We start from the raw sequence: 26281 nt of genomic DNA, 5'->3' as shown, positions 1-26281 counted from the left end.
ATACCATGACGAGCGATTTCATTAATATCTCTGGTTGTATTTCACCACTGTTAACCGATAAGGAATGCAGCTGTCTGTCTGTGCTTTAGAACATTTTTGCAGAATTCTGATAAAGTATCTTGATCTGTAATGTAGTCAGTGTTATGGATTTGCAAACAATGTCAGTACACAAACATAAAAAACAGCCCAGTGCAAGTAAAAGTCAAGCATCCATAACTGTAGTAGTATAATAAAAATGCACTTTAAGAAGAGACTGTTAAAGTAGAATGATCAGAGATGTATATCAGCCTGCAGTGTTTAGCAATTACAGAGTAATTTGATCTATAGCTGTATTAGAATTCGATATACGATGGTAATTTCTTAGTAAAAAGTACAATATTCCTTTCTCACATTATTTGGATTAAAACATAAGTAGTAAAATAGAAATTAAATATAAGCTCTTTAATTGTATGCACATAGAATTACTGAGTAAATCCCTCATTTGCATTCCACCACTGCTGCTGTATTTGTTCCTTGTACATTCATGACAATGTCAAATAGGCCTCAAGTTTGTGGCTATTTCTTGCTATTGAAAAATGTCTATTACGTATTGTGCTTGTGTGTGGGTAAGTGGGTGGCTGACATATTCTTTCACATCCTCTTGTCAGACAAATACTAAACCCTGTATGTTGAGTCATATTGACAAATGCAGGTTATATTTCATAACATTCATTGACTCTGGGACACACTGAAGAGGGTCACCGCCTGACAGTTAAACATGCTGCTGTACAAAGTGAAACCGCAGAGTGCTAAATGTGCAGCTCATCTGCTCCAGCAGTACAGAAATTAGAGGCAGATTTTCTGTCCAGAGGCGATCGTTGTCGCAGGGAATGGAAAAATTCTCCAGGTTGGAGTGAGTTTTGGCGTGAACCGGCTGTGGAGTAGTTTATTTGCTCATTGCCTCTGCTGTTTTTTCATCTCTACTTTGTCAGCGCATTTTTCTGGGAATTGATGTACTGGCACAAGTGATCTCCTCTTCCGACTCTATACTTCCTCCTCTGATTTCTTTCATCACTCAGAGTGGTGGAAAATTGTCCAACCCTAATGCTGATTGCTCCTACCCAGCCCTCAGTGCTCTTCCTGGTGGAGACGATGCAGCAATCGAGGACTAATTGTCTTGGAAACATGGACAAATATTCAACCAGGATCTGACCTGTGAATGCTTTGACTAGTGAACTGTTGCAATATCGCTAAGTTTCCTCCAACGGGTTCCTGACTGCAAGAGAATATTTGAGGTGAAGTGGGATGAAATGCTGAAAATGCTTTTCCACTGTTTGGTAACGGTAGCGATGGAAAGTCAGTGCACAGCAACTTGAGTGAAATATATGGAAATAGCCAAAAGACATGTAAATTAAAAAAAAAAAAAACACTTCTAAAACCATTTTAAAAAAATGGCAATAGATGGAAGAAAACACTGCAAATACAGAAAACAAACCTAAATGCAGGAAAGAACTGTGAATACACCAAATGGTGCAGAAATGTTGTAAATAGCACATATTACAATAGAAATGTTTCCAGGGGGCATTAAAAAGTGATGGACACAAGTGTTGTCACCATGGTGATGCACCAAGTCGACCATCTGTCAGTGCGGTTGAAAAATTTGCAGCTAGTTTCTGTATTTGGGCCTCAGAGTCACCATGGTTTAGTTAATGGCATATCTTCTACAGAACCTTTTACAGGAGACTTGATGGTTGTTTCTGGCAGACAGGTTGATGTTCAAGTGCAAAATGCTGTTTTTTTATGAATAAATAAGACAATGTGTATTTCCCACCAATACAAGGAGGGACTGATATTATCAGTTTTTAAGTCTATCTGTACTTTGTTCTGAAGGTTCCCGGCATTTCTTTGAACCAACTGAACAAATACACATAAGTTGCAGTCTTTCAGTACAGCCTCGTTATTGGCACAGTGGAAACAGCAATATTTACTGTCTGTGCACCTTGTGTATGTTCAGTTTCCCTCAGAGAATTTGGCCTTGCAGTCTGTAGCCATGAGTGTATCCTGGCTTTTTGTAAATTGACCTGTAGCAGAGATTGAAAATCTTTTTCTCAGCCTCTGACACTTCAGGTGCATCATCTCTGCAGAAATACACAAATGTCACTGAAATCATCCTGATCACATGATCGTCTCATATTCACTTGTGAATTTTGCAGCCTTTCAACTCCTTCTACACAGCAGCAGTGAGTAAATATGCATGTGTTTTTCATTTGTCTATAGATAGAATTGGGGAATTTAGGAATAAAGATGCTTGATTGTGTCCTTGGCTGAGTTCCACAGGAGTAAGCTCACTGCCTCACCACTGGCTTTGCAGGGGTCTGCTCTGTTCTAGTTTTGGTCTTGAGGCAGCTCTTGCACACCATCTTGAGTACTCTACAAGAGTTGTGTTTAAAGTTTCTTCCTGGTTGTGGATTTAACTCCTAATAGCTCATCTCTGTGTATCGGTTAAATATTTAGAGTTGTTTTTTCCACAAAAACTATGCCCTCTCTGGCCTAGATGTAACTCTAAATTCTTACTTCCTCTAGATGTATGAAGTCTTCACCTGTTTCTCCACTCAAACCTCCTTTTTCACTGCAGCTTGAGCACACCAGCTCACCCACGACTCTGCTCAAACACTGTGAAACTACTCTATGCCCAACAAAAGCAAGTTGTGATGTTAGTAATAGTTTAGTCATAAATGTTTGAATTGGAAACCAGTGCTGAAGAAGAACGACAAGCCCCACTCCAAAAAATGGCAACGTTGTTTCTTTAAGCTTGTATGAAACACTGATCTCATCTCATGTGTTTGAGCCCATGATTGCTTATTTCACACATAATGTCTTTCAACTTGAGTGTAAATTTAAATATCATATAAAAATATTAAGTAGGTTAAAAAAACTGAGAAGTTTAATTGATATTTTTTTTAAATTTAAGACATGGCTTCAGGGTTGCAGGATGACACCAAACACCACTAAGCAGATTCCTTCTTAGAAGAAAAGACTTCATAAGTCAGATTAAAAGAAATCCCATTTTGAAAGAGTAAAACACAATAGCAAACAATAATAAAGAGTAATAATATCAATAAAAATAATTTTAAAAAACATGTTAGATTCTGTCCTTTTGGTAAATGATGCAACATGCATGAGTTTATAGCTCCTTGAGTGAACCATTTGACCTCTGATCTTCTGGAGACGCTGAGAGCTGCAGCTCATCAGGACAACAACCCCTTTATTAACTTTTTTTTTTTTTTGCAGGGTTTATAGTTGTTCAAAGCGACTCAGCCAGGAAGTTGATTGCTTATTTTGCTGATTGCATATCCGCCATATAATGGAAGTGTTGTCTATCTCCCACAATGTGACATTACATCAAAACGGATGAGAAAACGGTACATCTACCCAAAGAATGAGGGTTTTAAATTTGTTTTATGTCAGGGGAAATGCCCAGCTGGGACACTAATTCCCTTGAAGGCGGTGGTTAAATATGTCTCACTGATTTGTGGTTATTGGATTTTTTTTCAGTAAGCTGGCACTCGGCGGGTGTTCACAGGAGACTATCTTTGCTACTGTAAATAGACAGCAGGAGTAGTGTAATTTGGTGGAAAGTGGGTTAGGAAACACAGTGCATGGGTCAAAAGTCACATTTACCGAGCCAATTTCAAATGAATGAATGATGTAATTTAAATATATAGTAATTATTCCGAATGAATGAACATTTACGGCCATCTGTGCCACTCAGTGTGTCTGTACTGTAGCCGATCGTTGCTGCTGAGCTTCACAGAAGGAGAGCTACTCCATGTGTTCTCTGGTTATTTGTGTCTCTGTGGAAGTGGATCTAACACACTACTGGCCCTTTGCTCTGTTTGCTCAAGCCAGGCAGGCTCTGATAACTGGCTGTGCGCAGTTGGAGCGCGCCCAAAACAGTGAGACAAATAAAAAGGAAAGAGGGAAGAAAGCTGCCAAGAAGAAAGAAAAATTCAGCTGCACGGTCAACTGTGCTTCCCACGAGGCTAATGGAAAAATCACGGTGCCATTTGCCCTTTGTGTACCTCAGGGATTCCTACGGCCTAAGTCATGGCTTATTTCCATTCCTTGGCAGTGAGTATCATCGAGCTTCCACGTGGAGACACCACAGGGCCTCTCTCATTGGCTCACGCTGCTGTCTGTCACATTATCAAGCCTGGTCAGCGCTGGCTGGCTGAAGCTGAAGGAGGCTGGAGATCTTTGTGTTCTTTGTGTGCCGCGTGCGTTTCTTCTCAGTGGAGGTTGGACGTCTGGTATCACAGCGACCTCCAGCCTCCAGCTCCTCCCCCAGACACCAGCGCCTTCACATCCAGCCTCCCCCACAGGAAGTGCAGCGTTCCCACATTCAGGAATAATAGGGGAGCAGGCAGCGAGCGGAGCAGTGCTGCTACACGAGCACATTCCCGCTGCCAGAGCCGGCCACGCAGGGAGAAAGAGGCACTGCAGGAATGCTGTGTGTCATTGTATAAGTGTGTGTGTGCAGCAGCCTTTGTGTTCCTCATCTCTCTGTCAGCTCAGTGACCACCAATGTGGTGAAAATCTATCTGCTGCTCTAACCAGGAGCCTCAAGGTTTTCTATTGGGCTCTTGGTAAACTGAGGCTGTCTGAGATGCATGTGCGGCCATAACTGTTATTGCCTGGCTGATGGCTCTTAAAGGGATGGACTGGTTTTCAGTGAGCATTATGATTATCCTGAACACCACGTATCCTGCATGGATATAAAGGGAGCTTAATGTAGCTCAGTTAAATTACTGCATGTGAGTGGAATAAGTAGGACAGTATTTTTGGAACTATTGTTTTCCTTCACTGGGTGGGTTCATGTAAACAGGAAAGTGGAAGAGGTCTTTGAAAAGTCACCTTTGTCAATACAAACAATTACATGTAGGTCAGACTGATCAGTACTGAATCCATGGGCCTCCTGTATTTACCTTTGCTTCAGTTCAGATCCTGTTGATGCTACGGCCACCCGGTGACACCTTTGTTGAGACAGTTCAAATGTAAAATGAACCACATCAATCTAAACTACTTGTCTATAACCTCCTGAGACCCAGCCCATTCATGTATGTCCTCTGTACTGGACATTTGTTTTTCTTCTATATCTTTTGACTCATTTGAGCAACCCTACAAAAACCTGGCCAGGAAAAGAGAAAAGTTAAGCCAAATACTGTTTAGATATTGTTGTTTCACTTATGGTAATCATGTATTTTCTTGTTTATGAACACATCAGGAATTAGAAGTTGGGGTCAGAGTTCAGTTAAAGTTTTGGTCAGGAAAATAATAGCAAACAGCAAAAATTTGTCCTCGGTTCTCAGGAGGATAAAAGACATGCATGGAGGACATGTATTTTTTAGGGCTGATATTTATATTGGCTATTAGTTGTCAGGTAGACCAATAAAATTTTCAGATACAGTACAGGCGCAGTAAAGACAAAAATCGTGTCATCAGTTTAGGTGAACACAAAATACACTGCAAAACTTTGTTGAAAGGCTTTTCTTTATTTACATTTTACATATGCTAAACTCAAAAGAGAGTTTTTCAACTTTTACTCTCCAGTGTTTATAGGCTATTAGTTGTAATGTGTAACCAGTCTGATAGTGCTGTAATGAGACCGTAGAGTGGTGACTGCAGATAGTGAGGTTTAACTGCATTAAAGTCAGGGTAGTGCATTTTTTATTTATTTTTAGTGATGCCCGATATTGGTAGAAAAACGTATCGGTCAATATCATTATCGTTGTTTTTGCCCATCATGAAAACTGATAAAAGTAGTGCCTGGATTTGACCGGCATTTACCGGTGCGCAAATGATGACATCATCAAACTGTGTCGTGAAGCGTGTGGCTGCAGTAACAAGCTTGCTATGCCTGACTAACAGTATGTCTGCACTATGGAATTATAAATTAGCTAAATAGCCCACATATATTGGTATCAGTATCGATTGATATTGGAATCGGAAATTGAGAGTTGGACAATATCGGCATTTCGGTCACAGGCAAAAAAGCCAATATCGGACATCCTTAGTTAGTTAACAAAGCAAAAAAAAGTACAAATAATCTGAAAAATACCAAATACTGCAATTGATAATTTGTCAGACCCCTACAACACACATAGATACTTACAATTCAAAATCACTTAACATCCTTAAGTTGTAAGACTATTTCAACAGATGCAGGAGGAGGGCCACCTCCATCCTGAAGGACTTCACCCACCCTGCACACAAACACTTAACCTTCTCCCTTCAGGGAGAAGGTTACGCAGCATCCGGACTAGAACCACAAGACTAAGAAACAGCTTCTTCCCCGAAGCTGTCAGGCTATTGAACAGGTCTCTGTAGACTCCGTTTTCGTATCATCACCACCTCTCCCCGCATCATCACCACCTCTCCCCACAAACACACATGCATGCACACATACACACATACACACACAAGCATACACACATGCACACACACAAACAGGCACACACACATTCATACACACACTGCACTACTGCACTAGGCTCTTTATTTATTTATCTACGGTCAACCACTACTTTGGAGCCAAAGCTTCTGTCTGTATTGCACTAACTTATGGTCTCATTGCACATATATTTATGTTGTAGGTTTGTATATATTAGTGTGTCTCTTTATACTTATATTGTCTTTTATGAAAGTGTTTTATATTGTCTTATGGCTGAAACCAGGACCAGAGTCCAATTTCGTATTGTTTCATGTGCAAATGTGGAATGACATGACAATAAAGAACCTTTGACCTTGCCCTTAAAAAACTGCATTATAATGCGGTGTTATATACCAATAATACACAATAACTAACTCTACACTATAGACTGAATTTTGAACCATGAACAGCTGCTGCACTGGGTTGTATGAAACGTATTTATCCCTCTATACAAAGTTCAAATTTTCAATATATACTCTGTATTCTACCTACTCCTATACATTTGAGTGTTACATGTTTGATTTATTTCTTTCATTTAATTATTTTGCAGATGAAAGCAGTGGAAATGGTCTGAAAGAAGCTCCACTCCCTGGACACACAGAAGTAAGTTCTGATTTGTCTGTGGGGCCTTTCAAGACATTCATAAACTGTTAAGGAAAAAGTGTGACATTTTATCAAGAAAATGTATTTTTTGTGAAGAGCTGCCTGAGAACATCGATAGCAGTCATCTGTGCGTTACATACACACGTGGACAAAATTGTTGGTACCCCTCAGTTAAAGAAGGAAAAACCCACAATTCTCACTGAAATCACTTGAAACTCACAAAAGTAACAATAAATAAAAATTTATTGAAAATTAAATAATCAAAATCAGCCATCACTTTTGAATTGTTGATTAACATAATTATTTAAAAAAACAAACTAATGAAATAGGGCTGGACAAAAATGATGGTACCCATAACTTAATATTTTGTTGCCCAACCTTTTGAGGCAATCACTGCAATTAAACGATTTCTGTATTTGTCAATGAGCGTTCTGCAGCTGTCAACAGGTATTTTGGCCCACTCCTCATGAGCAAACAGCTCCAGTTGTCTCAGGTTTGATGGGTGTCTTCTCCAAATGGCATGTTTCAGCTCCTTCCACATATGTTCAATGGGATTCAGATCTGGGCTCATAGAAGGCCACTTTAGAATAGTCCAACGCTTTTCTCTCAGCCATTCTTGGGTGTTTTTGGCTGTGTGTTTTGGATGGTTGTCCTGTTGGAAGACCCATGACCTGCGACTGAGACCAAGCTTTCTGAGACTAGGCAGCACATTTCTCTCCAGAATGCCTTGATAGTCTTCAGATTTCATCGTACCTTGCACACTTTCAAGACACCCTGTGCCAGATGCAGCAAAGCAGCCCCAAAACATTACTGAGCCTCCTCCATGTTTCACCGTAGGGACAGTGTTCTTTTCTTCGTATGCTTGGTTTTTGAGTCTATGAACATAGAGTTGATGTGCCTTACCAAAAAGCTCCAGTTTGGTCTCATCTGTCCAAAGGACATTCTCCCAGAAGCTTTGTGGCTTGTCAACATGCATTTTTGCAAATTCCAGTCTCGCTTTTTTATGAGTTTTTTTCAGCAGTGGTGTCCTCCTTGGTCGTCTCCCATGAAGTCCACTTTGGCTCAAACAACGACGAATGGTGCGATCTGACACTGATGTACCTTGGCCTTGGAGTTCACCTTTAATTTCTTTGGAGGTTGCTCTGGGCTCTTTGGATACAATTCGAACGATGTGTCTCTTCAATTTGTCATCAATTTTCCTCTTGCGGCCACGTCCAGGGAGGTTGGCTACTGTCCCGTGGGTCTTGAACTTCTGAATAATATGAGCCACTGTTGTCACAGGAACTTCAAGCTGTTTAGAGATGGTCTTATAGCCTTTACCTTTAAGATGTTTGTCTATAATTTTTTTTCGGATGTCCTGGGACAATTCTCTCCTTCGCTTTCTGTTGTCCATGTTCAGTGTGGTACACACCTTTTCACCAAACAGCAGGGTGACTACTTGTCTCCCTTTAAATAGGCAGACTGACTGATTATGAGTTTGGAAACACCTGTGATGTCAATTAAATGACACACCTGAGTTAATCATGTCACTCTGGTCAAATAGTTTTCAATCTTTTATAGAGGTACCATCATTTTTGTCCAGGCCTGTTTCATTAGTTTGTTTTTTTAAATAATTATGTTAATCAACAATTCAAAAGTAATGGCTGTTTTTGATTATTTAATTTTCAATAAGTTTTTATTTATTGTTACTTTTGTGAGTTTCAAGTGATTTCAGTGAGAATTGTGGGTTTTTCCTTCTTTAACTGAGGGGTACCAACAATTTTGTCCACGTGTGTATGACGCTGCAGCAAGCAGGTTGGTAGGTTAGTTTAGTAAGAAGGCGGCACCTCGTCCACAGGTCAGGAAATCTGCCAGCCAGCACCAGCTCTCAGGCTGTTATGTATTTTATGGAGGGCATCATAGTTTTTGCTGGATTCAAGAGTTGTTTCCAGTCTTTGTGATAAGCTAAGATAATGGGACGCTGGTTCATATTTAATGTATCAAACTCTCTGCAAGGAGGTCAAAAAGCACATTTCTCAAAGCATTCTTTGACTTGTTAAATTGTTAAATAATGTTCTTTCTTTTTAAAACAATCTCAGTTTGATCACATTATACTTCCAAAGCCAGTGTTATTGTGTAGCCAGCAGACTGTTCATATCAGTGTTTACTGCATGTTTGTGTGATTTTACAGATTTAGATCACTGACCTTTTGTTGACTCACCGCTCTGATTGTCGAGTCACAAGACTTCTGTGTCTCAAAGAGCTGCTCTCATTCCTCTAAGAGTGAGACAGAAATAAGCTGTGGCTGCTCAAACAGGAGTCTGTTTGGTTTTCACTGAAATAATGAGGTCATGCAGCAGATGGGTGATTCATCTTAATCGATTACCCGGATTATATTTCTGTCAAATATGTCTCTAGGTTTTAGTGCAAGAAAGGAGCACTTTGTTATCAGGGTAAATCTACCAAACATTAGTATTTAAAAAAAAAAAAAGTTTTATCAGTTCAGACCATGATTGAATAACACTATAAGGAGCCGTGAGCAGTGTTTACGCCCCTGTACAGGAAGGTCAGTTAGTGAATGTGAGGCTCTGATAAACAAGCTGGGTGGAGCTCAGTAAACTGCTCAACATGCTGAGTGCTCCGAGCCGAGTATTTACAGTATCGTTCTTTAAGTATGTTTTGTCTCTAGTTGCTAAACCAGATGAGCCTAATGACGAATATCACCGCTCACAAATAACAATAGGAGAAAAAAAATATAAGTTGACCTTTTTAATGTCATGTTTAAGTCAGCTATGCATTGATATGAATAATTAAATTAGACATATTTTCAAGAATACACAAATTGTCATATTTTTAAATAAAATTTGGCATTGCGCTTGCATACATCCGTCATTAACATATGTTGAATTAAGAGTAGCTTAACAACAATGTACTATCTTTGAACCATTTGTATTGCAATCTAAAGAAGAAGAACAATTATAAATAGCCAGAAATTTAACAATTTAACAGTGTAGTTACAAGTGAAGACTGAGGTTTTATAGTATAATAAATTCAATTGTGGTTCAAGGTTATGAGAGCTATTAATATACAGACAGACATTATTATAACAGCATTACATATAAAGACATATAGTGTGCATTGCAGACACTAGTGTACTTGTAGACAGGATATTGCATACTGTAGATCACTTGATCTTTTATCCCTTTTCAAAATTCTGTCACTTCCAGTTAAGTGCTGTTTCCGAGAGATAAAAATAATAGTTATTTTCTTAGAGGAGCTTCATGCTGTAACCAGCAGGAGTTTGTAGTGTCAAAACAAAACAGCATTTTGACAGTAATGGAAGAAACTTCTTGCATGAACTTGTTGAAGACTAGGAGTTAAGACAATGACCGAAATATAAAAGCTGATATAAACGTGTAGAGCACATTTCTCCTCCACAGTCGACTATTTTTGTGTAATGAAAGGCTGTGATTGTACAGTCTCCAAAATTCCCTGTTTCATGTGGTTTTCTACAGTCATCATGGTCGCCCTCTAGACATGACTAATATAAAAAAAGGCTTCTTGAAATACTTTGCAGTCCATAGAAGTGAATTCTGAGTTAACACTTTGAACCCTAAAAAAACCTGTGTGTGTGTTGTATAATCTAAAAAAAGCATAGTATTTATAAGCCAAAAACTCTTAAAAACAGAAAGAATCATGAGATTTGAAAGCATTCCAGTGGTCCTTGAACTGCTCATCTTTGACGTGCTGTTCTATCAGAAAAATAACTAAATCTAAGCTGGAAATCATGATTTTTCATCAAAATCACTTTATTCTACATGTCTCATTTAAAAATTTGGCAAAAAGAAACTGTTAGCTCTAACCAGATTCTTTAAAAAACAAAAAATTCTGCACTTCCTGGTGCAATCTTGAAGACTGACTCAGTTGAAGCCATGCAGTCGCAGTGCACGGTTATTATTTCTCCACCTTCTTTTATCAACAACCAGGTATGAGTTGGTGTTTTTGATAAACATTGCAAATGTTTCACCTGAAAAGAACAGCAGAAACACGTTTTAGCATCCACCGAGCTAACACACCTAGCAAGTACAAGTTTACATAAATCGTTACTTACACGGCTTTTTATGATGCAGGATTTGTCTTTCAGGATCTTAACTCCGACTTCTTTAACCCATCCACAGACAAAGAAATTGTATGAATCCATGCTTTTCCAAGCCTTCATTTGTTTAGCAGTGCAAAAGCACCAGATAGTTTGAGACATCAGGGAACTGAACTGGCGGATATTTTCCCAACTCATAGGTCAAATTCTTCGTGGATAACGCATACGGATCTATGCCATCACAAAAATTTGAGTTTTTCGATGTATCGAGTTTGAGAATTAGAATCTAAAGCAAGAAAATACTCCGAAAAAGAGTCGCGTTTTCCTTGCTCTGCGGCAGTCATTTTGGTTAGCCTGACCACCACTTCATTAACCGGAAGTCAATGCCACCGCTAAAGTCACGCGTTTGCAAGCCACCTATTGTGTGAAAAAATTCAGTTTTCGGCTAAACGTGGCTAAACTGTAGTCTGTGTTTACACCGAGCAGAGAGGAGAGAAGTATGTAAACTAACTAAAATCTAAGTTGAACAATATATATTTGGTAGAGTCACATTTTTTCCCCCAGATTTTGGTAAAACCTGCGAGTACTTGGGAAAGTGGTTGTAAGTGTTTATTCCAGGTTTTTTCAATTTTTGGAAAATAAGTAATCAAAAAAATTCAGCTTTCATTTGCTTTTTTCCCCTGATCAATGCCATTATAACAGTGCTACGCAGCACAGAAGATATTATGAGTTGTTTTGTACTTCTAGTCATGGTTGTGCCATTTACAAAGAGGTGCAGGACTTTTTATTGCTGTGAAAAATGATCCTACAGCCTGCAAAAATGTGACAACAGTAAAAAAAAAAAAAAAATGCTTAGAAACCTTCTGGGGTTCTGAAGGTTGATGCCCCTGGAATCACTAGTCTACAATAAATGAGATGTATTGTTCTTCTGCAATCTTCCATATATGTAGTACTTTATATCTACTAGTGTAAGTCTATGTTCTTTATGTCTGTCACCAGTGTTCTGTCAGTTTATTTGTTTCTCTGTCAGTGTCTGTTGTGCTGTATGTCAGTCTGCTTCTACTTCCCACTCTGTGAGAAAACTAAAGGCACTTTGTGATCGTTTCTCCTCCAGACAGACAAGCTACATTCCAACAAAGACACCGTGTTCTTCAGGGACGGCGTACGCAGAATAGACTTTGTTCTGTCTTACGTCGAAGATAAAGATGGAGAAAAGAAGCAGGTACGTTTAACAGAAAAACTGTCATTACCCGACTGCTCAGCATTTTATAGTGCCACCACCGTCTGACTGTGATGCAGCTGACAATGTTATGCAATTTAATAACAGAACAGGAATGTGTGGTGTTGCAAAGAGGAAGCGAAATTCAGCAGATTTTCTGTTGGCATAACATACGTGATCTGGCACAATTACTGAAATGAACAGATTTTTAAGTATATTCTGTGTTGGGTGATAGCAGGAAAAATGAAATCAGCTGTTTGTAGACTTAACAAAGAGCATATATATGTGCCACTTATGTCACATGACTAAATATAGTGTGTGTGTGTGTGTATATATATATAGTTTAAGTATAAATCATGTGATTATTGGTCAGATGTGGGGGAGGACTGAATGAAGAAATAGTTTCACACAGTTCAGTCATGCTGGTATCCCAGACTGTCATTAGCTTAGTCAGTAATAAACTGAGATTTCAGACATTAATCATCATTTTGCATCACTGCTCACAACTCTAGAGTCACCCAGCAGCTGTATCAGGAGGCTGTTAGCAGAAAGTAGTATACATGGGCACTACTTTTTGTTTAGGGCACTATTGAGTGGATCCACGACTTTCACATAAACTGGTAGATAGTAACTCCAGTAGCCTATATTGCAAACAGGGAGTCCTTTTGGACACAGACACAAGATAGTGAAGATCGTGACGCTGTTAGCAGCTTAAGAGTCAGACTCAGGTGACTCATAATAATAAAACCACTTGTCTAATATTGTGTAGCTCCATCTTACAGTGCCAAAGCTGCTGTGACCGGTCAAGGCAGGGACATGGGACCCTGAGGAGTTAGTAGTGGGTCCTTTGGAATCGTTTTTACAATATGTCAGGTCACATTGTCCTACTGGGAGAGGCTGCTACTGTCGGGAATTGTTTCTGCTGTGTGTGTGTGTGTGTGTGTGTGTGTGTGGGGGGGGGGGGGTGCTTGGTCTGCCACAATGTTTAGCAATCAGGCAGAACATTGCATTATATTGAAATGATCTATGATGCATTCACAGTTAAGTTCCAAATTACTCACAGCATATCAGACTTTGATTTATATCAAACATCTATTTAACCAAGGTTTCCCACTGGTTGTAAATCGATGTAAACTTAAAGGTGAGGTTATATTAATGCTGTATTCATTTTATTCCTTCTCTATTTCAAGCAGAAATTCAGGCAAAAGTTAGTAAATTAGTTCATCTCCAGCTGGTTCACTGGAGATCAGCTGATGTGCACTTTGTCATGATTACATCTGAAGTGGGACCTGTCAGGGTTTCTGTCCTGTACCAACATCCAACAGCTTAATATTCCTATTTTACCCTACTTTTAAAGCAATCTGTAGCCCTTTAGTTTGTTAGCTATTTCTTTACTCAGTAATTTTTCTGTAGTTTGTGCCTACATATACGTAGTGTTATTTTAATTATAATTAGACCTTTATGGATTAAAAGTATATTCAAATATTTTTATGTCATTTTTGTGTCAGGAAAGTGGAAGGTTTTTATTAACCTCGCCTTACAGTATGGCCTGTTCTCTCTACATCTGTTATCCAGGGTCACTTCAGTACCATTTTTTTGTAAAAATTTGCAGGTTGAAAACTAAAATATAAATGTGCCCCCTGATGACCCTGTTGTATTTGACTGGTGCTGAGGTTTTCCTTCTCCTTGTGTCCATAGTTAGAGGTTTTAACTGTGTCCTGAAGCCAAACTGGCACTTTTCAGAGTATTTTTGTGAGAATCCTGCCCACTTTTACACCCCCTTCATGCCTCTGGCCAGTTTCCAGAGTGCGCTTGAAGAAAATCCATTTACAAGAGTTTAAGCTGTATACAAACGAATAGTCAGATGGAATGAACTGCAAAACTCCTCAGATGAGGATTTTGTTAAATTTCTCCAAGATTAATAAGTAAAGGGGAATACAAGGTGACGTTATGTGAGTTTGTGTGACTTCAGTGCTTGTGGTTTGTGTGTTTATCCACAGGAAAGGAGGAGAGAGTTTGAGGCCAACCTTGAGAAAGCAGGACTGGAGCTGGAGACGGAGGACAAATCAGTAAGAAACTCATCCACAGAGAGCCTGCTCCACCTAGTGGCCAGTTTGCTGAGGCACAACACATGTGACAAAAATGTCTTAAAGGGATGGTTCCTCCTCACAGACATCAAACTGCCAGCAAGCACTTTAAGGAAATAAAAGAATTCTCTCAAATGATTAACAATAGAGTTTTAAGTATACTTGTTCACTCCTATTTGTTCTTCTATCAGGACTCCAAAGACCAAAAGACATATTTCTTAAAGATCCATGCTCCGTGGGATGTGCTGGCCACCTTCGCTGACGTCTTAAAGATTAAGGTGCCCTTCAAGGAGAGCGATATTCCTCATGGTCAGGACGTCCCGCTGGAGTGGCTCTCGCACCCTTTCCGACTGCCGGATCACATCATGCATCCACAGCCGGACTACTTCACCTACCCATTCGACAAGACCAAGACTGACTTCTTCCTTATCAATGACAAAGACACCTTCTTCCCGCCATCCACAAGAAACAGAATTGTAAGTATTTGAGGGATGAATGGTTTTGGTATATTGTCAATATCTCTTAAAAATGTGCCACTAATGAATGAAGATGCTGCTACACGTGCTACAATAGAAGACTTTGTAGAGATGATTATTTATTTTAGTATTGTGTGATCTTTAGGTAAAATCCTTTCTTTTGGTTAGGTGTTCTACATCCTGGCTCGCTGTCCGTACTACAAAGAGGGTCGGAAAGACAAAGGCAAGACGGGCATCAAGCGATTACTCAGCAATGGCACCTACACAGCAGCCTTCCCACTTCATGATGTAAGACACATTCAAGTAAACAACAGCTTTCAGAGACTGGAACTCAACTCTGTGAGAGTTTTTCCTTCATTCCGCTGCTACTTTTATCTACACTTCCTTGAAGATAAAGATTCAACATGCAAGATTTATGATATGATGCACAGAGTTCAAGTGACCCAGTTCCATATTAAGTACTTAGAATTTATACTTTTTGGAGGGCACACAATATTAAAATGTTGCTCCTGTATTTCAACACATGGCAACAGAAGCAATTCTGTAAAATGTGTACATAGTGTTGTTGCTACTGTGTCCTTGATTTTAAAAAAGTGCTTCGGTGTTGAATTCAAGACTCATTTCAGTTCTATTTTTCTATCATTTTTTTGTGCATGTGCCTGTTCCAGAGCCATAAACTGTTTCCACTTGGAGGAAAATGTGATGAAACTGTTCTAAAAATGTTCACAGTAAGACAGGGTTAACGGAACATGTTGACACCTTATGAAACACACCTATTCACAGATTTTTTTTTCATAATTTCCAAAGATGTTTTGCTAAGCAGCTTGTATGACGTCGGCTCTGTTGCTTTCAGTGTCGATACTGGAAAAAGGCAAGAAACGCTGAGTGTGAGAGTGAACGCTACAACTTGTACAAACACTGGGCCAGATTCCTCTGCTTTTACAAAGAGCAGCCTCTGAACCTGATCAGGTGAACAAACATCACACTCAGGACTTCACATTTATCACAGTTCTGACACTGAATTAGAAATTTTCTTAGTGTGGAGTGACATTAAAGTGGCTCATTGTTTGCAGGAAGTACTATGGGGAGAAGATTGGGATCTATTTTGCCTGGCTGGGCTTCTACACAGAGATGCTGTTCTTTGCAGCCGTCATGGGCCTTATATGTTTCACCTACGGAGTGCTCAGTTATGATGACAACATATCAAGGTTGGTACCAGCAGACGGCATCATGGAGGTCATCATGTTGAAACTATGTTGACACCAAAACATTATACCGACAGTCAAGTGTCAGTTTGTTTGTTGCAGAGCTAAAAAAAAAACAAAAAAACTGTAGTTTAATGCAGCAGTCCTGAAATAAGTCCTTAAAAATAGTTATTTTCCAAAATAATTTACAAATAAATTCTTTAAAAATCCTACAATGTGATTTCTTGGATTTTTTTTCCATATTCTGTCTCTCACAGTTGAAGTGTCCCTATGATGAAAATTACAGACCTCTGTCATCATTTTAAGTGGCAGAACTTGCACAATTGGTGGCTGACTAAATACTTTTTTGCCCCACTGCAATTCCAAAGCTAGTATTCTTATTCTGTTAAAATAGCCTCCATACTTCTGGAAAGGCCTTCTACAAGATTTTAATTTGCAGACATTTGCCCCCATTTGGGTAGAAAGACACAGCTGAAGTCAAGATACATTCCGAATGCCGGATGATAAGATCTGACTCATGGTCATGAAAGCTCAATTGCACCTCTAAGGTGTTTGATGTAGTTAATATCAGGGTTGTTGTGTTGAAACAGGGAAGCTGGAAGTAAGGGGCAGAAGCTATTCAAATGGCACCAGATTAAACGTGGTCTGATCGTGTGTTTATGTCCATTTAATGAACTTCTGTAGGGGATATTTAGCAGTCTTCCCCTTTTCCCACCACAAACCATGAACTAATTAAAGGATGCTTAGAAGTCTGATGTGGACATTCAGAGGCTTAAAGATGGACTGTTGATTGAGAACTTCATTCCAGATGGATAGAATTTTATTTTGAATATTTACATGCTGATGTATACCTTTAATTGTATGTATATTCATGTATTTCTTTATTTTCATTTTTTTTAGCAAAGAAATATGTAATCCTGAAATTGGGGGAAGTATTGTGATGTGTCCTCTTTGTGATAAAAAGTGCCCTTTCTGGAAGCTCAACTCCACCTGCCTGTCATCCTGGGTAATAATTTCACTTGATATATTAACAAAGTCACATTAAAAACTGTTAGAAAGTGGTTCTCTTTATGCCTGAAGATGACTGAATTTTTTTTTTGGCTCGTGCATATTTATGATACCAAATACATGAAATAAATTGTGTCCTGCTGAGTAACCAGTATGTTGCCCTGTTTATGCCCAGCATGCCACTTCCTCTTCTTCTCTAAGGTACTTACGCTTCTCCATATTCTCTCTTCCAGCAATCCCATCTGTTTGATAATGAGGGAACGGTATTCTTTGCCATATTTATGGGGATTTGGGGTAAGTGTCAGTCTGTGCTGCTTTTACCGTGTTTAACTTGTGTCAAAGATCAGATGAAACCCCCTCCTGTCGGACAGATTTTCACAGTTAAAGCCTTTTTACACTGAAGCGCCGACCTTCACCCAAACTCTGCTCCGAAACAGAACAACTTGCCAGCACAATTATGTTGTTATGTACAAGCGGCAGGATAGTTTGCCAGCATGCTGTGGTCCTGAAAACTGGTGTCTAGCTCGGTGGTTAGCCAAGAAATCATGAGAGCCAGCCACAGCACAGCTGAAACACATTACACTTCAAAAAGCCAACACAGGAATGTTGGATTTGAAGTTGGAGCTACGGCTTGATTAAAAAAATTTAAATTAATGGACACGCAAACACATTAACATCATAAACCATAGAGTTCTTATATTACAAAATCTATTTGGTAGATGTAATTGTCAAGCGTAGGTGTTAGTCTTTTTTCTCTAACTATTTTTACAGTAACTCTGTTTCTGGAGTTCTGGAAGCGGCGTCAGGCCCGCCTCGAGTACGAGTGGGACTTGGTGGACTTTGAGGAGGAGCAGCAGCAACTTCAAATACGACCAGAGTTTGAGATCAGATGCACCAACAGGAGACTCAACAGGATCACACAGGTGCTTTAGAGCCTTCTTTCAATCAAGACCGTAAACTTAAGATTCATCATGCACTCTCTAGTTTGCAAATAAGCTAAATTAAGAACAATAAAGTAATAAGAATCTATGTCCTAGGAAATGGAGCCATACCTCCCCGTCACCAGCAAGTGCGCTCGCTTCTCTCTCTCTGCAGCAGCTGTCATATTCTGGGTAACTGGATATTTTATGTGGTGCAAAGCAGGTAATTCAATGCCTCGTCACATTGACCTTATGCGTGGCCTCTCCACAGATTTCTCTGATCGTGGCCTGTATTATCGGGGTCATAGCATACAGGTTGGCTGTTTATGCAGCCTTTGCAAGCATCATCAAAGACCCTATGAGGAAGATCCAGCTGGTGGGCAGATTCATCACACCACAGTTAGCGACCTCTGTCACTGCCTCCTGCATCAACTTTGTCATCATCATGATCCTGAACTTTTTTTATGAGCGAGTGGCCGTCTGGATCACTGATTTGGGTGAGGAGAGTCCATCAGAAATACACATAATCAGAGAAAAGAGGTCATGTTTTACACTGATCTACTATCTAGTGTTGACTGTAACTGTTTGCTTCTTGCAGAAATCCCCAAAACCCACCTGGAATATGAGAACAGGCTGACCATGAAGATGTTTCTGTTTCAATTTGTCAACTACTACTCATCGTGCTTCTACGTGGCCTTCTTCAAGGGTAAATTTGTGGGTTACCCTGGTGAATATTCATACATGTTTGGCAAGTGGAGCAATCTGAGAAATGAGGAGGTGAGTTTTTGTGGCTCTGGTTCAGGAAGTAATGAAGTAAAAGTATGTTATGTAAAATTAAAAAAGCCTTTTCCTGTCCTAGTGTGACCCTGGAGGCTGTCTGATAGAGCTGACCACGCAGCTGGTGATCGTCATGACGGGGAAGCAGCTATGTGGGAACATTCAGGAAGCCCTGCTGCCGTGAGTCCTTGACTGTCAACTTATTCGTCAGTGTAGAAAAAGCAATACATTGCAAAAAGATAATATTTTAGTGCATCTATTTCATGTCATAAAACATCCCAAAGCTTCTAAAAACTGTCGATTTTTATGTAGTTTGTCACTATATGCAGATATCCACCACAAAATGTAAAAAAAAAAATTATCCACATGAAGGTCGATACAGATTTATCATGTCACTGATTTGTTTCATGGTCATCTTCAGTGTAATGTAGGGATATCACTGATATTCAACATGAAGTTCGGATAGTAGACAGGGAAATCCACATGATCCGCCACCTTTCACATGAAAGTAATACTTTCATAAACAAATTAGAGACCTGCCTCACTGTCAAAATGCACAAGTTAAAAGGAAAACACACCACTAAATTAATTCAGATTCTTTGTTTAAGTCTGGTTACATACTACCCAAATGGCAAACAAACACAAAAGCATCTTACACACATTAAATCAGCCGAAACAAACACAAAATCAGAGACCAAATATCAACAGAAAGCCACATTCTGCATCCTGAAGAGTGAAATTGAATGCTTCTGAATTAACTGAGTAAGACAAAACTTTCATATGATAAACATTCCAGAAATGAAAACTGAGATGCTGTTTGTATCACAAAATGTGTTTAGGGGAGGTGAACAGTCTGTTAAGACTTTAGAAGGATTTCATTGCAGTTTAGATCAGTTCTGAGAAGCATGGCTGTGCTTGTGAGGGGCAAAAGAGGATAGAAGAGGAGAGCAGGACGGATAGAAAACACTAAATTTAGACAATAGAACGGGAGAAGATCGGAGATTTGCAAAACAAAGGAGACCTACCTTAACTAGGTTCCAACAAAGATGCAGCTGCCCACCACTGCAGGTCAAGAAGCGAGCTGAACTAGTTATATCCAACCCTGCTGCTGGGATCAGCTCATAGTCAGCAGTTCCTTGTTCCTCAGGAAACATCCTCAAAAGTTTGTATCCAAAGTCACTCCAGTTCCTTTTATACATCAGAACTGTAAAGCAAAGATGACCGCAAACAGGATTAGTCTTCCAAAGATCTCTTCTATTATTAACTCACTCTGCTCTCCTCCATGCTGCCTCTGTTAGCCTTTTTTTAAGCTTCTAGGTATGTCACTTCCTGCTCAGGTAGGAAAAAAGGGCCATTCAGTACATTTTCTTTCTTTCAGCTACACTCTGCCCTGGTCTGCAGAAAATATCCGTTTAGATAAAACTGCCAAGAAAAAACTTTAAAGTATAAAGTATAAATTAAGAATACATTGTTAGCTTTGTCCTGAGTGTTTGGTGCACAGATGGCAATGCCTTTGCAAAAAACAGTGTTCGTAAAAAGCCCAAAATCACACCTTTTAAATATTAAATGGTCTGTATTTATATAGCGCTTTACTATACCTGAAAGATACCCAAAGCACTTTACATTATACATCACATTCACACACAGATGACAGAAGCTGCCATGCAAGGCGCTAACCACGACCCACCAGGAGCAGTTAGGTTTGCATGTCTTTTTGTTTCAGTGTCTTGCTCACACCTTGACATGATTTCTGCAGGGCCAAGGATTGAGCTGGCAACCCTCTGGTTGCAAGATGGCCACTCTACCCATTGAGCTATGCTGCCCGCCCTCTCCCTTTTACATCAAGTTAAAATCTTCTAATGTGTGTAAATAAGCAGCATAGTAGTCTGAAGGAAAATCCTTTAGCCAGATGCATATAAAACAAACAGTGAAACTTTTTGAAACTTTTAATAAAAGAATCAGAAGTTCTCAGATGATTTCCTAAACTTTAGACCACGTAATAATGAATGCCTATTTGTGGGATTTGACCAAACATGACAGAATTAATTTAGTAGCCATGTAATCATTTCACCATCATGACTCTGTTCGTGCAGTTAAATAACTGCCAGTTCAACAGACAATTGTTTTTCATGCAACTGCTGATAGGTTGATCCGGAACTGGTGGAGTGGCAGACGAGGACGTCACAATCCTGAGAACCATTACAGCCGCTGGGAGCAGGATCACGTTCTGCAGAACTTCAGCCAGCTGGGCTTGTTCTATGAATACCTGGAGATGGGTGAGAAGCTTGATTTATCTGGATTTGTCCGTCCATCCATTAGCTACACACCGCTCAATTCTAGCTAGTGTCGCCAGGGGGGGCTGCATATACAGACAATCACATTCACACAGCTTAGCCAATTTAGAACTACCAATTAACCTCAGCATGTTTTTGGACTGAGAGAGGTAGCTGGAGTACCCAGAGAAAGCCCACACATGCACAGAAAGAGCATGCGAACTTCATGCAGAAAGATCCCAGGGAGGCTGGGATGCAAACCTCTGGCTGCAAAGTGAAAGCCACTGTGCAGCCCGATCTGAATAAATTATATTTGAAATGATGAATTATACAGTGTTGAACAAAAGATTACCTATACTTTTAAATACCATGTATGTCATGACTGAAACATGCTGTCACAAAAAAATAATTCTGCATTCTGGTTCCTTCATAGATGCACTATAGGTGTTCTGGAAAAATGACAAAAGGAACAACACTAAGGCCATGATTTCATGCAACTAAGAAAATTTTGATTACCACAACTTTCTACATCACCAAAACTGATAATTCAGGCTGCTGTGTGTATATTTTGGATCCAGCAGATGTCAATTTTCCAGAAGATCCGTAACAAATCCATGAAAGAACCAAACTGTATAATGCACAAAATGCACAAAAGACAAATGTGCATTAATGATTCCATCCAATAAATTCGGAGTTATAAGAGTCATTGGAAACTCACTGCTGTGATATACATGGTCTTCACAAGTGTATGTAAACTTATGCTCATGACTGTAAGTGGCACATCTCTGCAGACTTACCAGGAAATGTCTACAAACAACTAATGCTTTTCTTGCATTTGTCTTTCTGTCTTTCTCGTTCATCATTCTCTGACTGTGGCTGCCCTTTCTGTCATTTCAGTGGTCCAGTTTGGCTTCATCACTCTGTTCGTGGCCTCCTTCCCCCTGGCTCCCCTCCTGGCCCTGTTCAACAACATCCTGGAAATCAGAGTGGACGCCTGGAAGTTCACCACCCAGTTCAAACGGCCGATGGCTTCCAAGGCCCGAAACATCGGAGCGTGGCAGGAGATCCTCAACGCTGTGGCCATTTTGTCCGTTGTTACCAATGTGAGTTTTTCCCTCTCAGTAATGTAAAAAAAAAGTTGACACTGACCTTGCTTCAAACATTTTATGAACATTGTATGCCTCCTTTTTTCCAGGCTTTCATCATGGCATTCACCTCAGACATGATCCCCCGCATGGTGTACCTGTACGCTTACAGTAAAGAGTCCAGCATGAGAGGCTACGTCAACAACAGCCTGTCGATATACAACATCTCACAGATTCCAGAGCGCAACATGCCAGAGGACAACTGGTTTGATAACGCCACCAGCACCTGCAGGTATTAGAGCTTAGAGAGCATGTCTGGCTAAGTTGTTTTTGCAGTTTTAGCAACTTTAAAGCTACACTAATCAATATTAATCTATAAAAAAAGGTCAAACGACAATACTGTATTTGATGTGACAGGAGTCGCTTGTAGTGGCAAACCCACAGAATTTTCCCAGACTCTGTAGTTCCTCATGTTTTAACATGTTTCAGCTCTTTTATAGCCTGCAACCCTGCTGTTTTGATTCAGGCCTACAGTCTCACAGTGCTGCTTCCAGCTGCAGCAGGTGGCCTTTTTCTGTAAAAAGCTTTATTAAACGCACTGTGAACTGACAAGCAATCAAAGACAGGGCTTATGGAAACCCAAAAAATGAAAGCGAGGTAAATTAAGGTTCAAAGTTGAAAACTGGCCTAAAACATGACTCTAAATGAACACTAGTATTTAAATAGGCAAATGTTTCCTAACATTTTTATTATATATATTTGATACTATGTCAGTGATTAAGAAGGATAGCTGTATGTTTAAGGCATTTTCTAAAGGTTTTGTTTTTCAGTTTGTTAGACACTGTTGGCCAGAAAGGTCCAACATCTGAATAAATATATTAAAATTATTGAATTTCAAATGTTTATATATGTTATTGGAGCTATTTGATAGGTTTACTGATGTGCACTGGTAACTGTAACTCTAACCCACACATTTTATTTTAGATTGGACAATGGGCTACACAGTGGATCGGTGGTTAGCACCGTTGACTTGCAGCGAGAAGATCGCTGCTTTGCGTCCCGGCCTGGGCCTGGGATCTTTCTGCATGTTTGCACGTTGTCCCCGTGCATCCCTCCCACAGTCCTAAAACATGCTGAGGTTAACTGATAATTCTAAACTGCCTACAGGTGTGAATGTGTGCTTGTTGGTTTCTATGTGGAGGCTTGTGATAGACTGGCGACCTGTCCAGGGTGTCCTCTGTCATCGATCAAAGTCAGCTGGGATAGACTCCAGCTCCGCCCCCAATGACCCTAATGAGGATTAAGCTGTGTATAGATTATGGATGGATGGATGATTGTACAATGCTCTCCTGCTTGTTATTTTGTACAGATACCGAGACTACCGTTACCCTCCGGGCCACCAGAGGGAGTACACTCACACCATGCAGTTCTGGCACATCCTGGCAGCCAAAATGGCCTTTATTATTATCATGGAAGTAAGAAAACACAGCTTTTCCCCACTATTTACTCTAAGAACAATCCTCAGAATCAATGTAGATTAAAGATTTCCCATGTGATACCTCTCCTCTCTGCAGCATGTGGTGTTTGTGGTGAAGTTCTTCGTGGCCTGGATGATCCCGGACGTCCCCTCAGACGTGAAAGCTCGGATCAAACGAGAACGCTACCTGATTCAAGAGTACCTGCACAACTACGAGGTGGAGCAACTCAAACTCCAGCTGAGCGCCAGTTTCATCACAGAGCCGCAGTCAGAAATGACCTTAACGCCGGACAAGCATGAAGCGTTGTCTGAGTGCCTGTAGCCCCCAGCATCACCACCCCAACTAACCAAATCAAAAGTGGACTTTACTGGGAGTTTCCTTTTCAGTGACAACACCCATGCAAGGGCTTGTGTCTTTGAGATTTAAAAAACGCTATTTCTTTGTTTTTGACAGGACATTAACACTTGCCACGATGTACTCCTATATTAGGACCTGTGTAGAGGCATCCAAAAATAAAAATCTTTTGTTGTTTTGCTTAAAACCTGCTTCCCTTGTGGATGAAACATCTCAGTGCCATAAAAAACAAAGAGCTGAAGGAATGCGAATGCAACTTGTAACCTTCTCCATTTAACGTCTTCAAACTCTCCATTTGTCGGGAAAGAAATAACCCTTGTATTTACAGATAGAGTTAGAGTTTGTGAACATGTGAGGTGTATTTACCCTTTAAAGAGCTCATTTTGATGCCATTAACTTCATTCTCTGCATGTTATTCATCCTGTGAGAATAGAAGATGAAGGACTGGGTTATGTAGGGAAGAATATAATGTGTCAGTTGTGAGAAAATAAAACAGTGGCTGGAAATTCATATTTAACTATGAATGTAGAAACACTCAGACTTACATGTGTTTAAATATAAAAGAGACTAAACACAAAAAGTAATAGGCAGTGCTTATTCCTTAGATGGCTTCACTATGGTTTCTTTTTAAACCTTTTATTAAAAATTGGTAGCTACTTATTGTCTTTCCACTGATCTATAGCTGGACTATTAGATTGTCAGCTTTTGAGCGCGTTCTATTTAGGGAAAAGTTCTTTTTAAAAAACTGTGCATTTGAAAACCAAGTACCTCCGTCATACTGCAGCGATACTGTAACAATCAGAAGAATGCTGTTGTTCATTTCAGCCTGAGTTTCAGTAACACAGTGAGACAGTAGCTGCAGGCTCGTGTCTCATCTTCCACATGTGTTGCCAACTTGCTGCGGGACCAATTATAAGATTTCTACCAAAAAGAAAAAGTGAAGAAATGTTGGCAGATCAGGACAGATCTTTTGTTTAATACAATCTAGTTTGAGTGGATGATGCTTTACTTTACTGCTCCTTGTGTACGTAAAAAAACGGCCTGCGGTGCATTTGTGTTTTTGGATTTCAGATTATTGCTGTCTCCATGTTTTTTGGAGATAAACAGAGAACAGGAAGGAGAACTTCTTTGGCGCATGCGAGTGAGGGTTTCAGTGGACAGAAATGACTTTTACTAACCAGTTCATACTAACTAGATGGTCACCAAGTGTTGCTGTAGATATTAAGAATTTTAAATATATTTAAATGGGTTTTGGTGCAATTAATTTATGGATTTGTTTCTGTTCTGTAGCCTCAAGTGTTTAGAGTTACTGCATAATCCTTGTTTGAGATCTTTATCGGTTTACTTGTAAGCTCTGATTTGTTACATTTGTACTCTTCATCGCCTCATAAATTGCCATTGAGCAGTGTTAGCTCAGACATTTGATCATGCAAGTTATTACTTTGTGAAGGGACCAGACGTGGAAAAAAACTCTTGATATTCAAAACTTCAGATACTTTACATCTTTTTCTGCTTATGCTTTACATTCACTTATATTTCTGTGCTTTTATTGGAACATCTTTGCGATATACAATGTCAATGATGCAGTCTTTATCAGCTGGACATCATTTGACGGTGAAAAGCGAAGCCTGACTCACTCTAATCTCAGGACTGAACATCTAACGTTGGTCGAGCACCACTTGTTGCAGATGTGTGCAGGGGGTTCCAACATGATCCCACAAAGGTGCACCACGTATTTCCCAACAAACAAATGCCTTAAACATCTTTGTTTACTTGTTTTTTGTACGGATTTGTATCGACAAAGTTTCCTATCTGAATTCTGAACCTGTTTCATATCATTTGTTGCTGCTGCTATGTCGTTTGCAACGTAGCTGTTTTCTGCATGAATCAATGTTATGAGAATATTTTGCCAGTTATGTTTTAAATTCACTGTAGCCTATTGGACAGGAACTTAGTGAAGCTGTTAATATTCACAATAAAGAAAGAAAAAGCTACTTGAGTTTGAGTTTGTTTGTTTTTTGTTTTGCAAAAAACAGGTAAAGAAAACACTGCAAGCCTGTACAATGGATGTTCCCACAACTTAAGTCATGAAATATATAATAAGTAGGCATATAACAAACATTAAATAGTAATAAAATCATTCCATATAGAAGTATTCTTGCTAGATTTTTTCCACGATAAAGCAATAAACTATTTACAGATTCCCAAAGACCACATATCTATTCTTACTAACTTAAAAAAATTAACTTATG

At 39.6% G+C, this 26281-nt stretch overlaps 1 protein-coding gene across 3 annotated transcripts in view; it reads left to right on the top strand.

Annotated features, from left to right (window-relative positions):
- The window catches only part of LOC110955801 (anoctamin-5-like), a 32267-nt gene extending 6239 nt beyond the window's left edge, over window positions 1-26028 (top strand). For 2 of the 3 annotated variants that reach the window (XM_022200932.2, XM_022200941.2), the window contains 20 exons: window positions 7020-7072; window positions 12262-12369; window positions 14367-14435; window positions 14645-14929; window positions 15098-15217; window positions 15598-15657; window positions 15783-15898; window positions 16003-16137; window positions 17035-17140; window positions 17376-17436; window positions 17914-18065; window positions 18180-18254; window positions 18334-18559; window positions 18661-18839; window positions 18922-19019; window positions 20985-21115; window positions 22010-22215; window positions 22308-22489; window positions 23567-23672; window positions 23772-26028. In XM_022200932.2, the coding sequence (XP_022056624.1) occupies window positions 7020-7072; window positions 12262-12369; window positions 14367-14435; window positions 14645-14929; window positions 15098-15217; window positions 15598-15657; window positions 15783-15898; window positions 16003-16137; window positions 17035-17140; window positions 17376-17436; window positions 17914-18065; window positions 18180-18254; window positions 18334-18559; window positions 18661-18839; window positions 18922-19019; window positions 20985-21115; window positions 22010-22215; window positions 22308-22489; window positions 23567-23672; window positions 23772-23996 (2693 nt within the window). In that variant the 3' untranslated portion in view covers window positions 23997-26028. The remainder of the gene's footprint in view (window positions 1-7019; window positions 7073-12261; window positions 12370-14366; window positions 14436-14644; window positions 14930-15097; window positions 15218-15597; window positions 15658-15782; window positions 15899-16002; window positions 16138-17034; window positions 17141-17375; window positions 17437-17913; window positions 18066-18179; window positions 18255-18333; window positions 18560-18660; window positions 18840-18921; window positions 19020-20984; window positions 21116-22009; window positions 22216-22307; window positions 22490-23566; window positions 23673-23771) is intronic. The other variant, XM_022200948.2, reaches the window with a different exon arrangement.
- The last annotated feature ends 253 nt before the right edge of the window (window positions 26029-26281 follow it).

This window comes from Acanthochromis polyacanthus, chromosome 2 (genome assembly GCF_021347895.1).
Source record: "Acanthochromis polyacanthus isolate Apoly-LR-REF ecotype Palm Island chromosome 2, KAUST_Apoly_ChrSc, whole genome shotgun sequence".
Classification (NCBI taxonomy): domain Eukaryota; kingdom Metazoa; phylum Chordata; class Actinopteri; family Pomacentridae; genus Acanthochromis; species Acanthochromis polyacanthus.
Note: the sequence above shows the minus strand (reverse complement) of the source record. Positions and strands in the feature narration are given on the sequence as shown.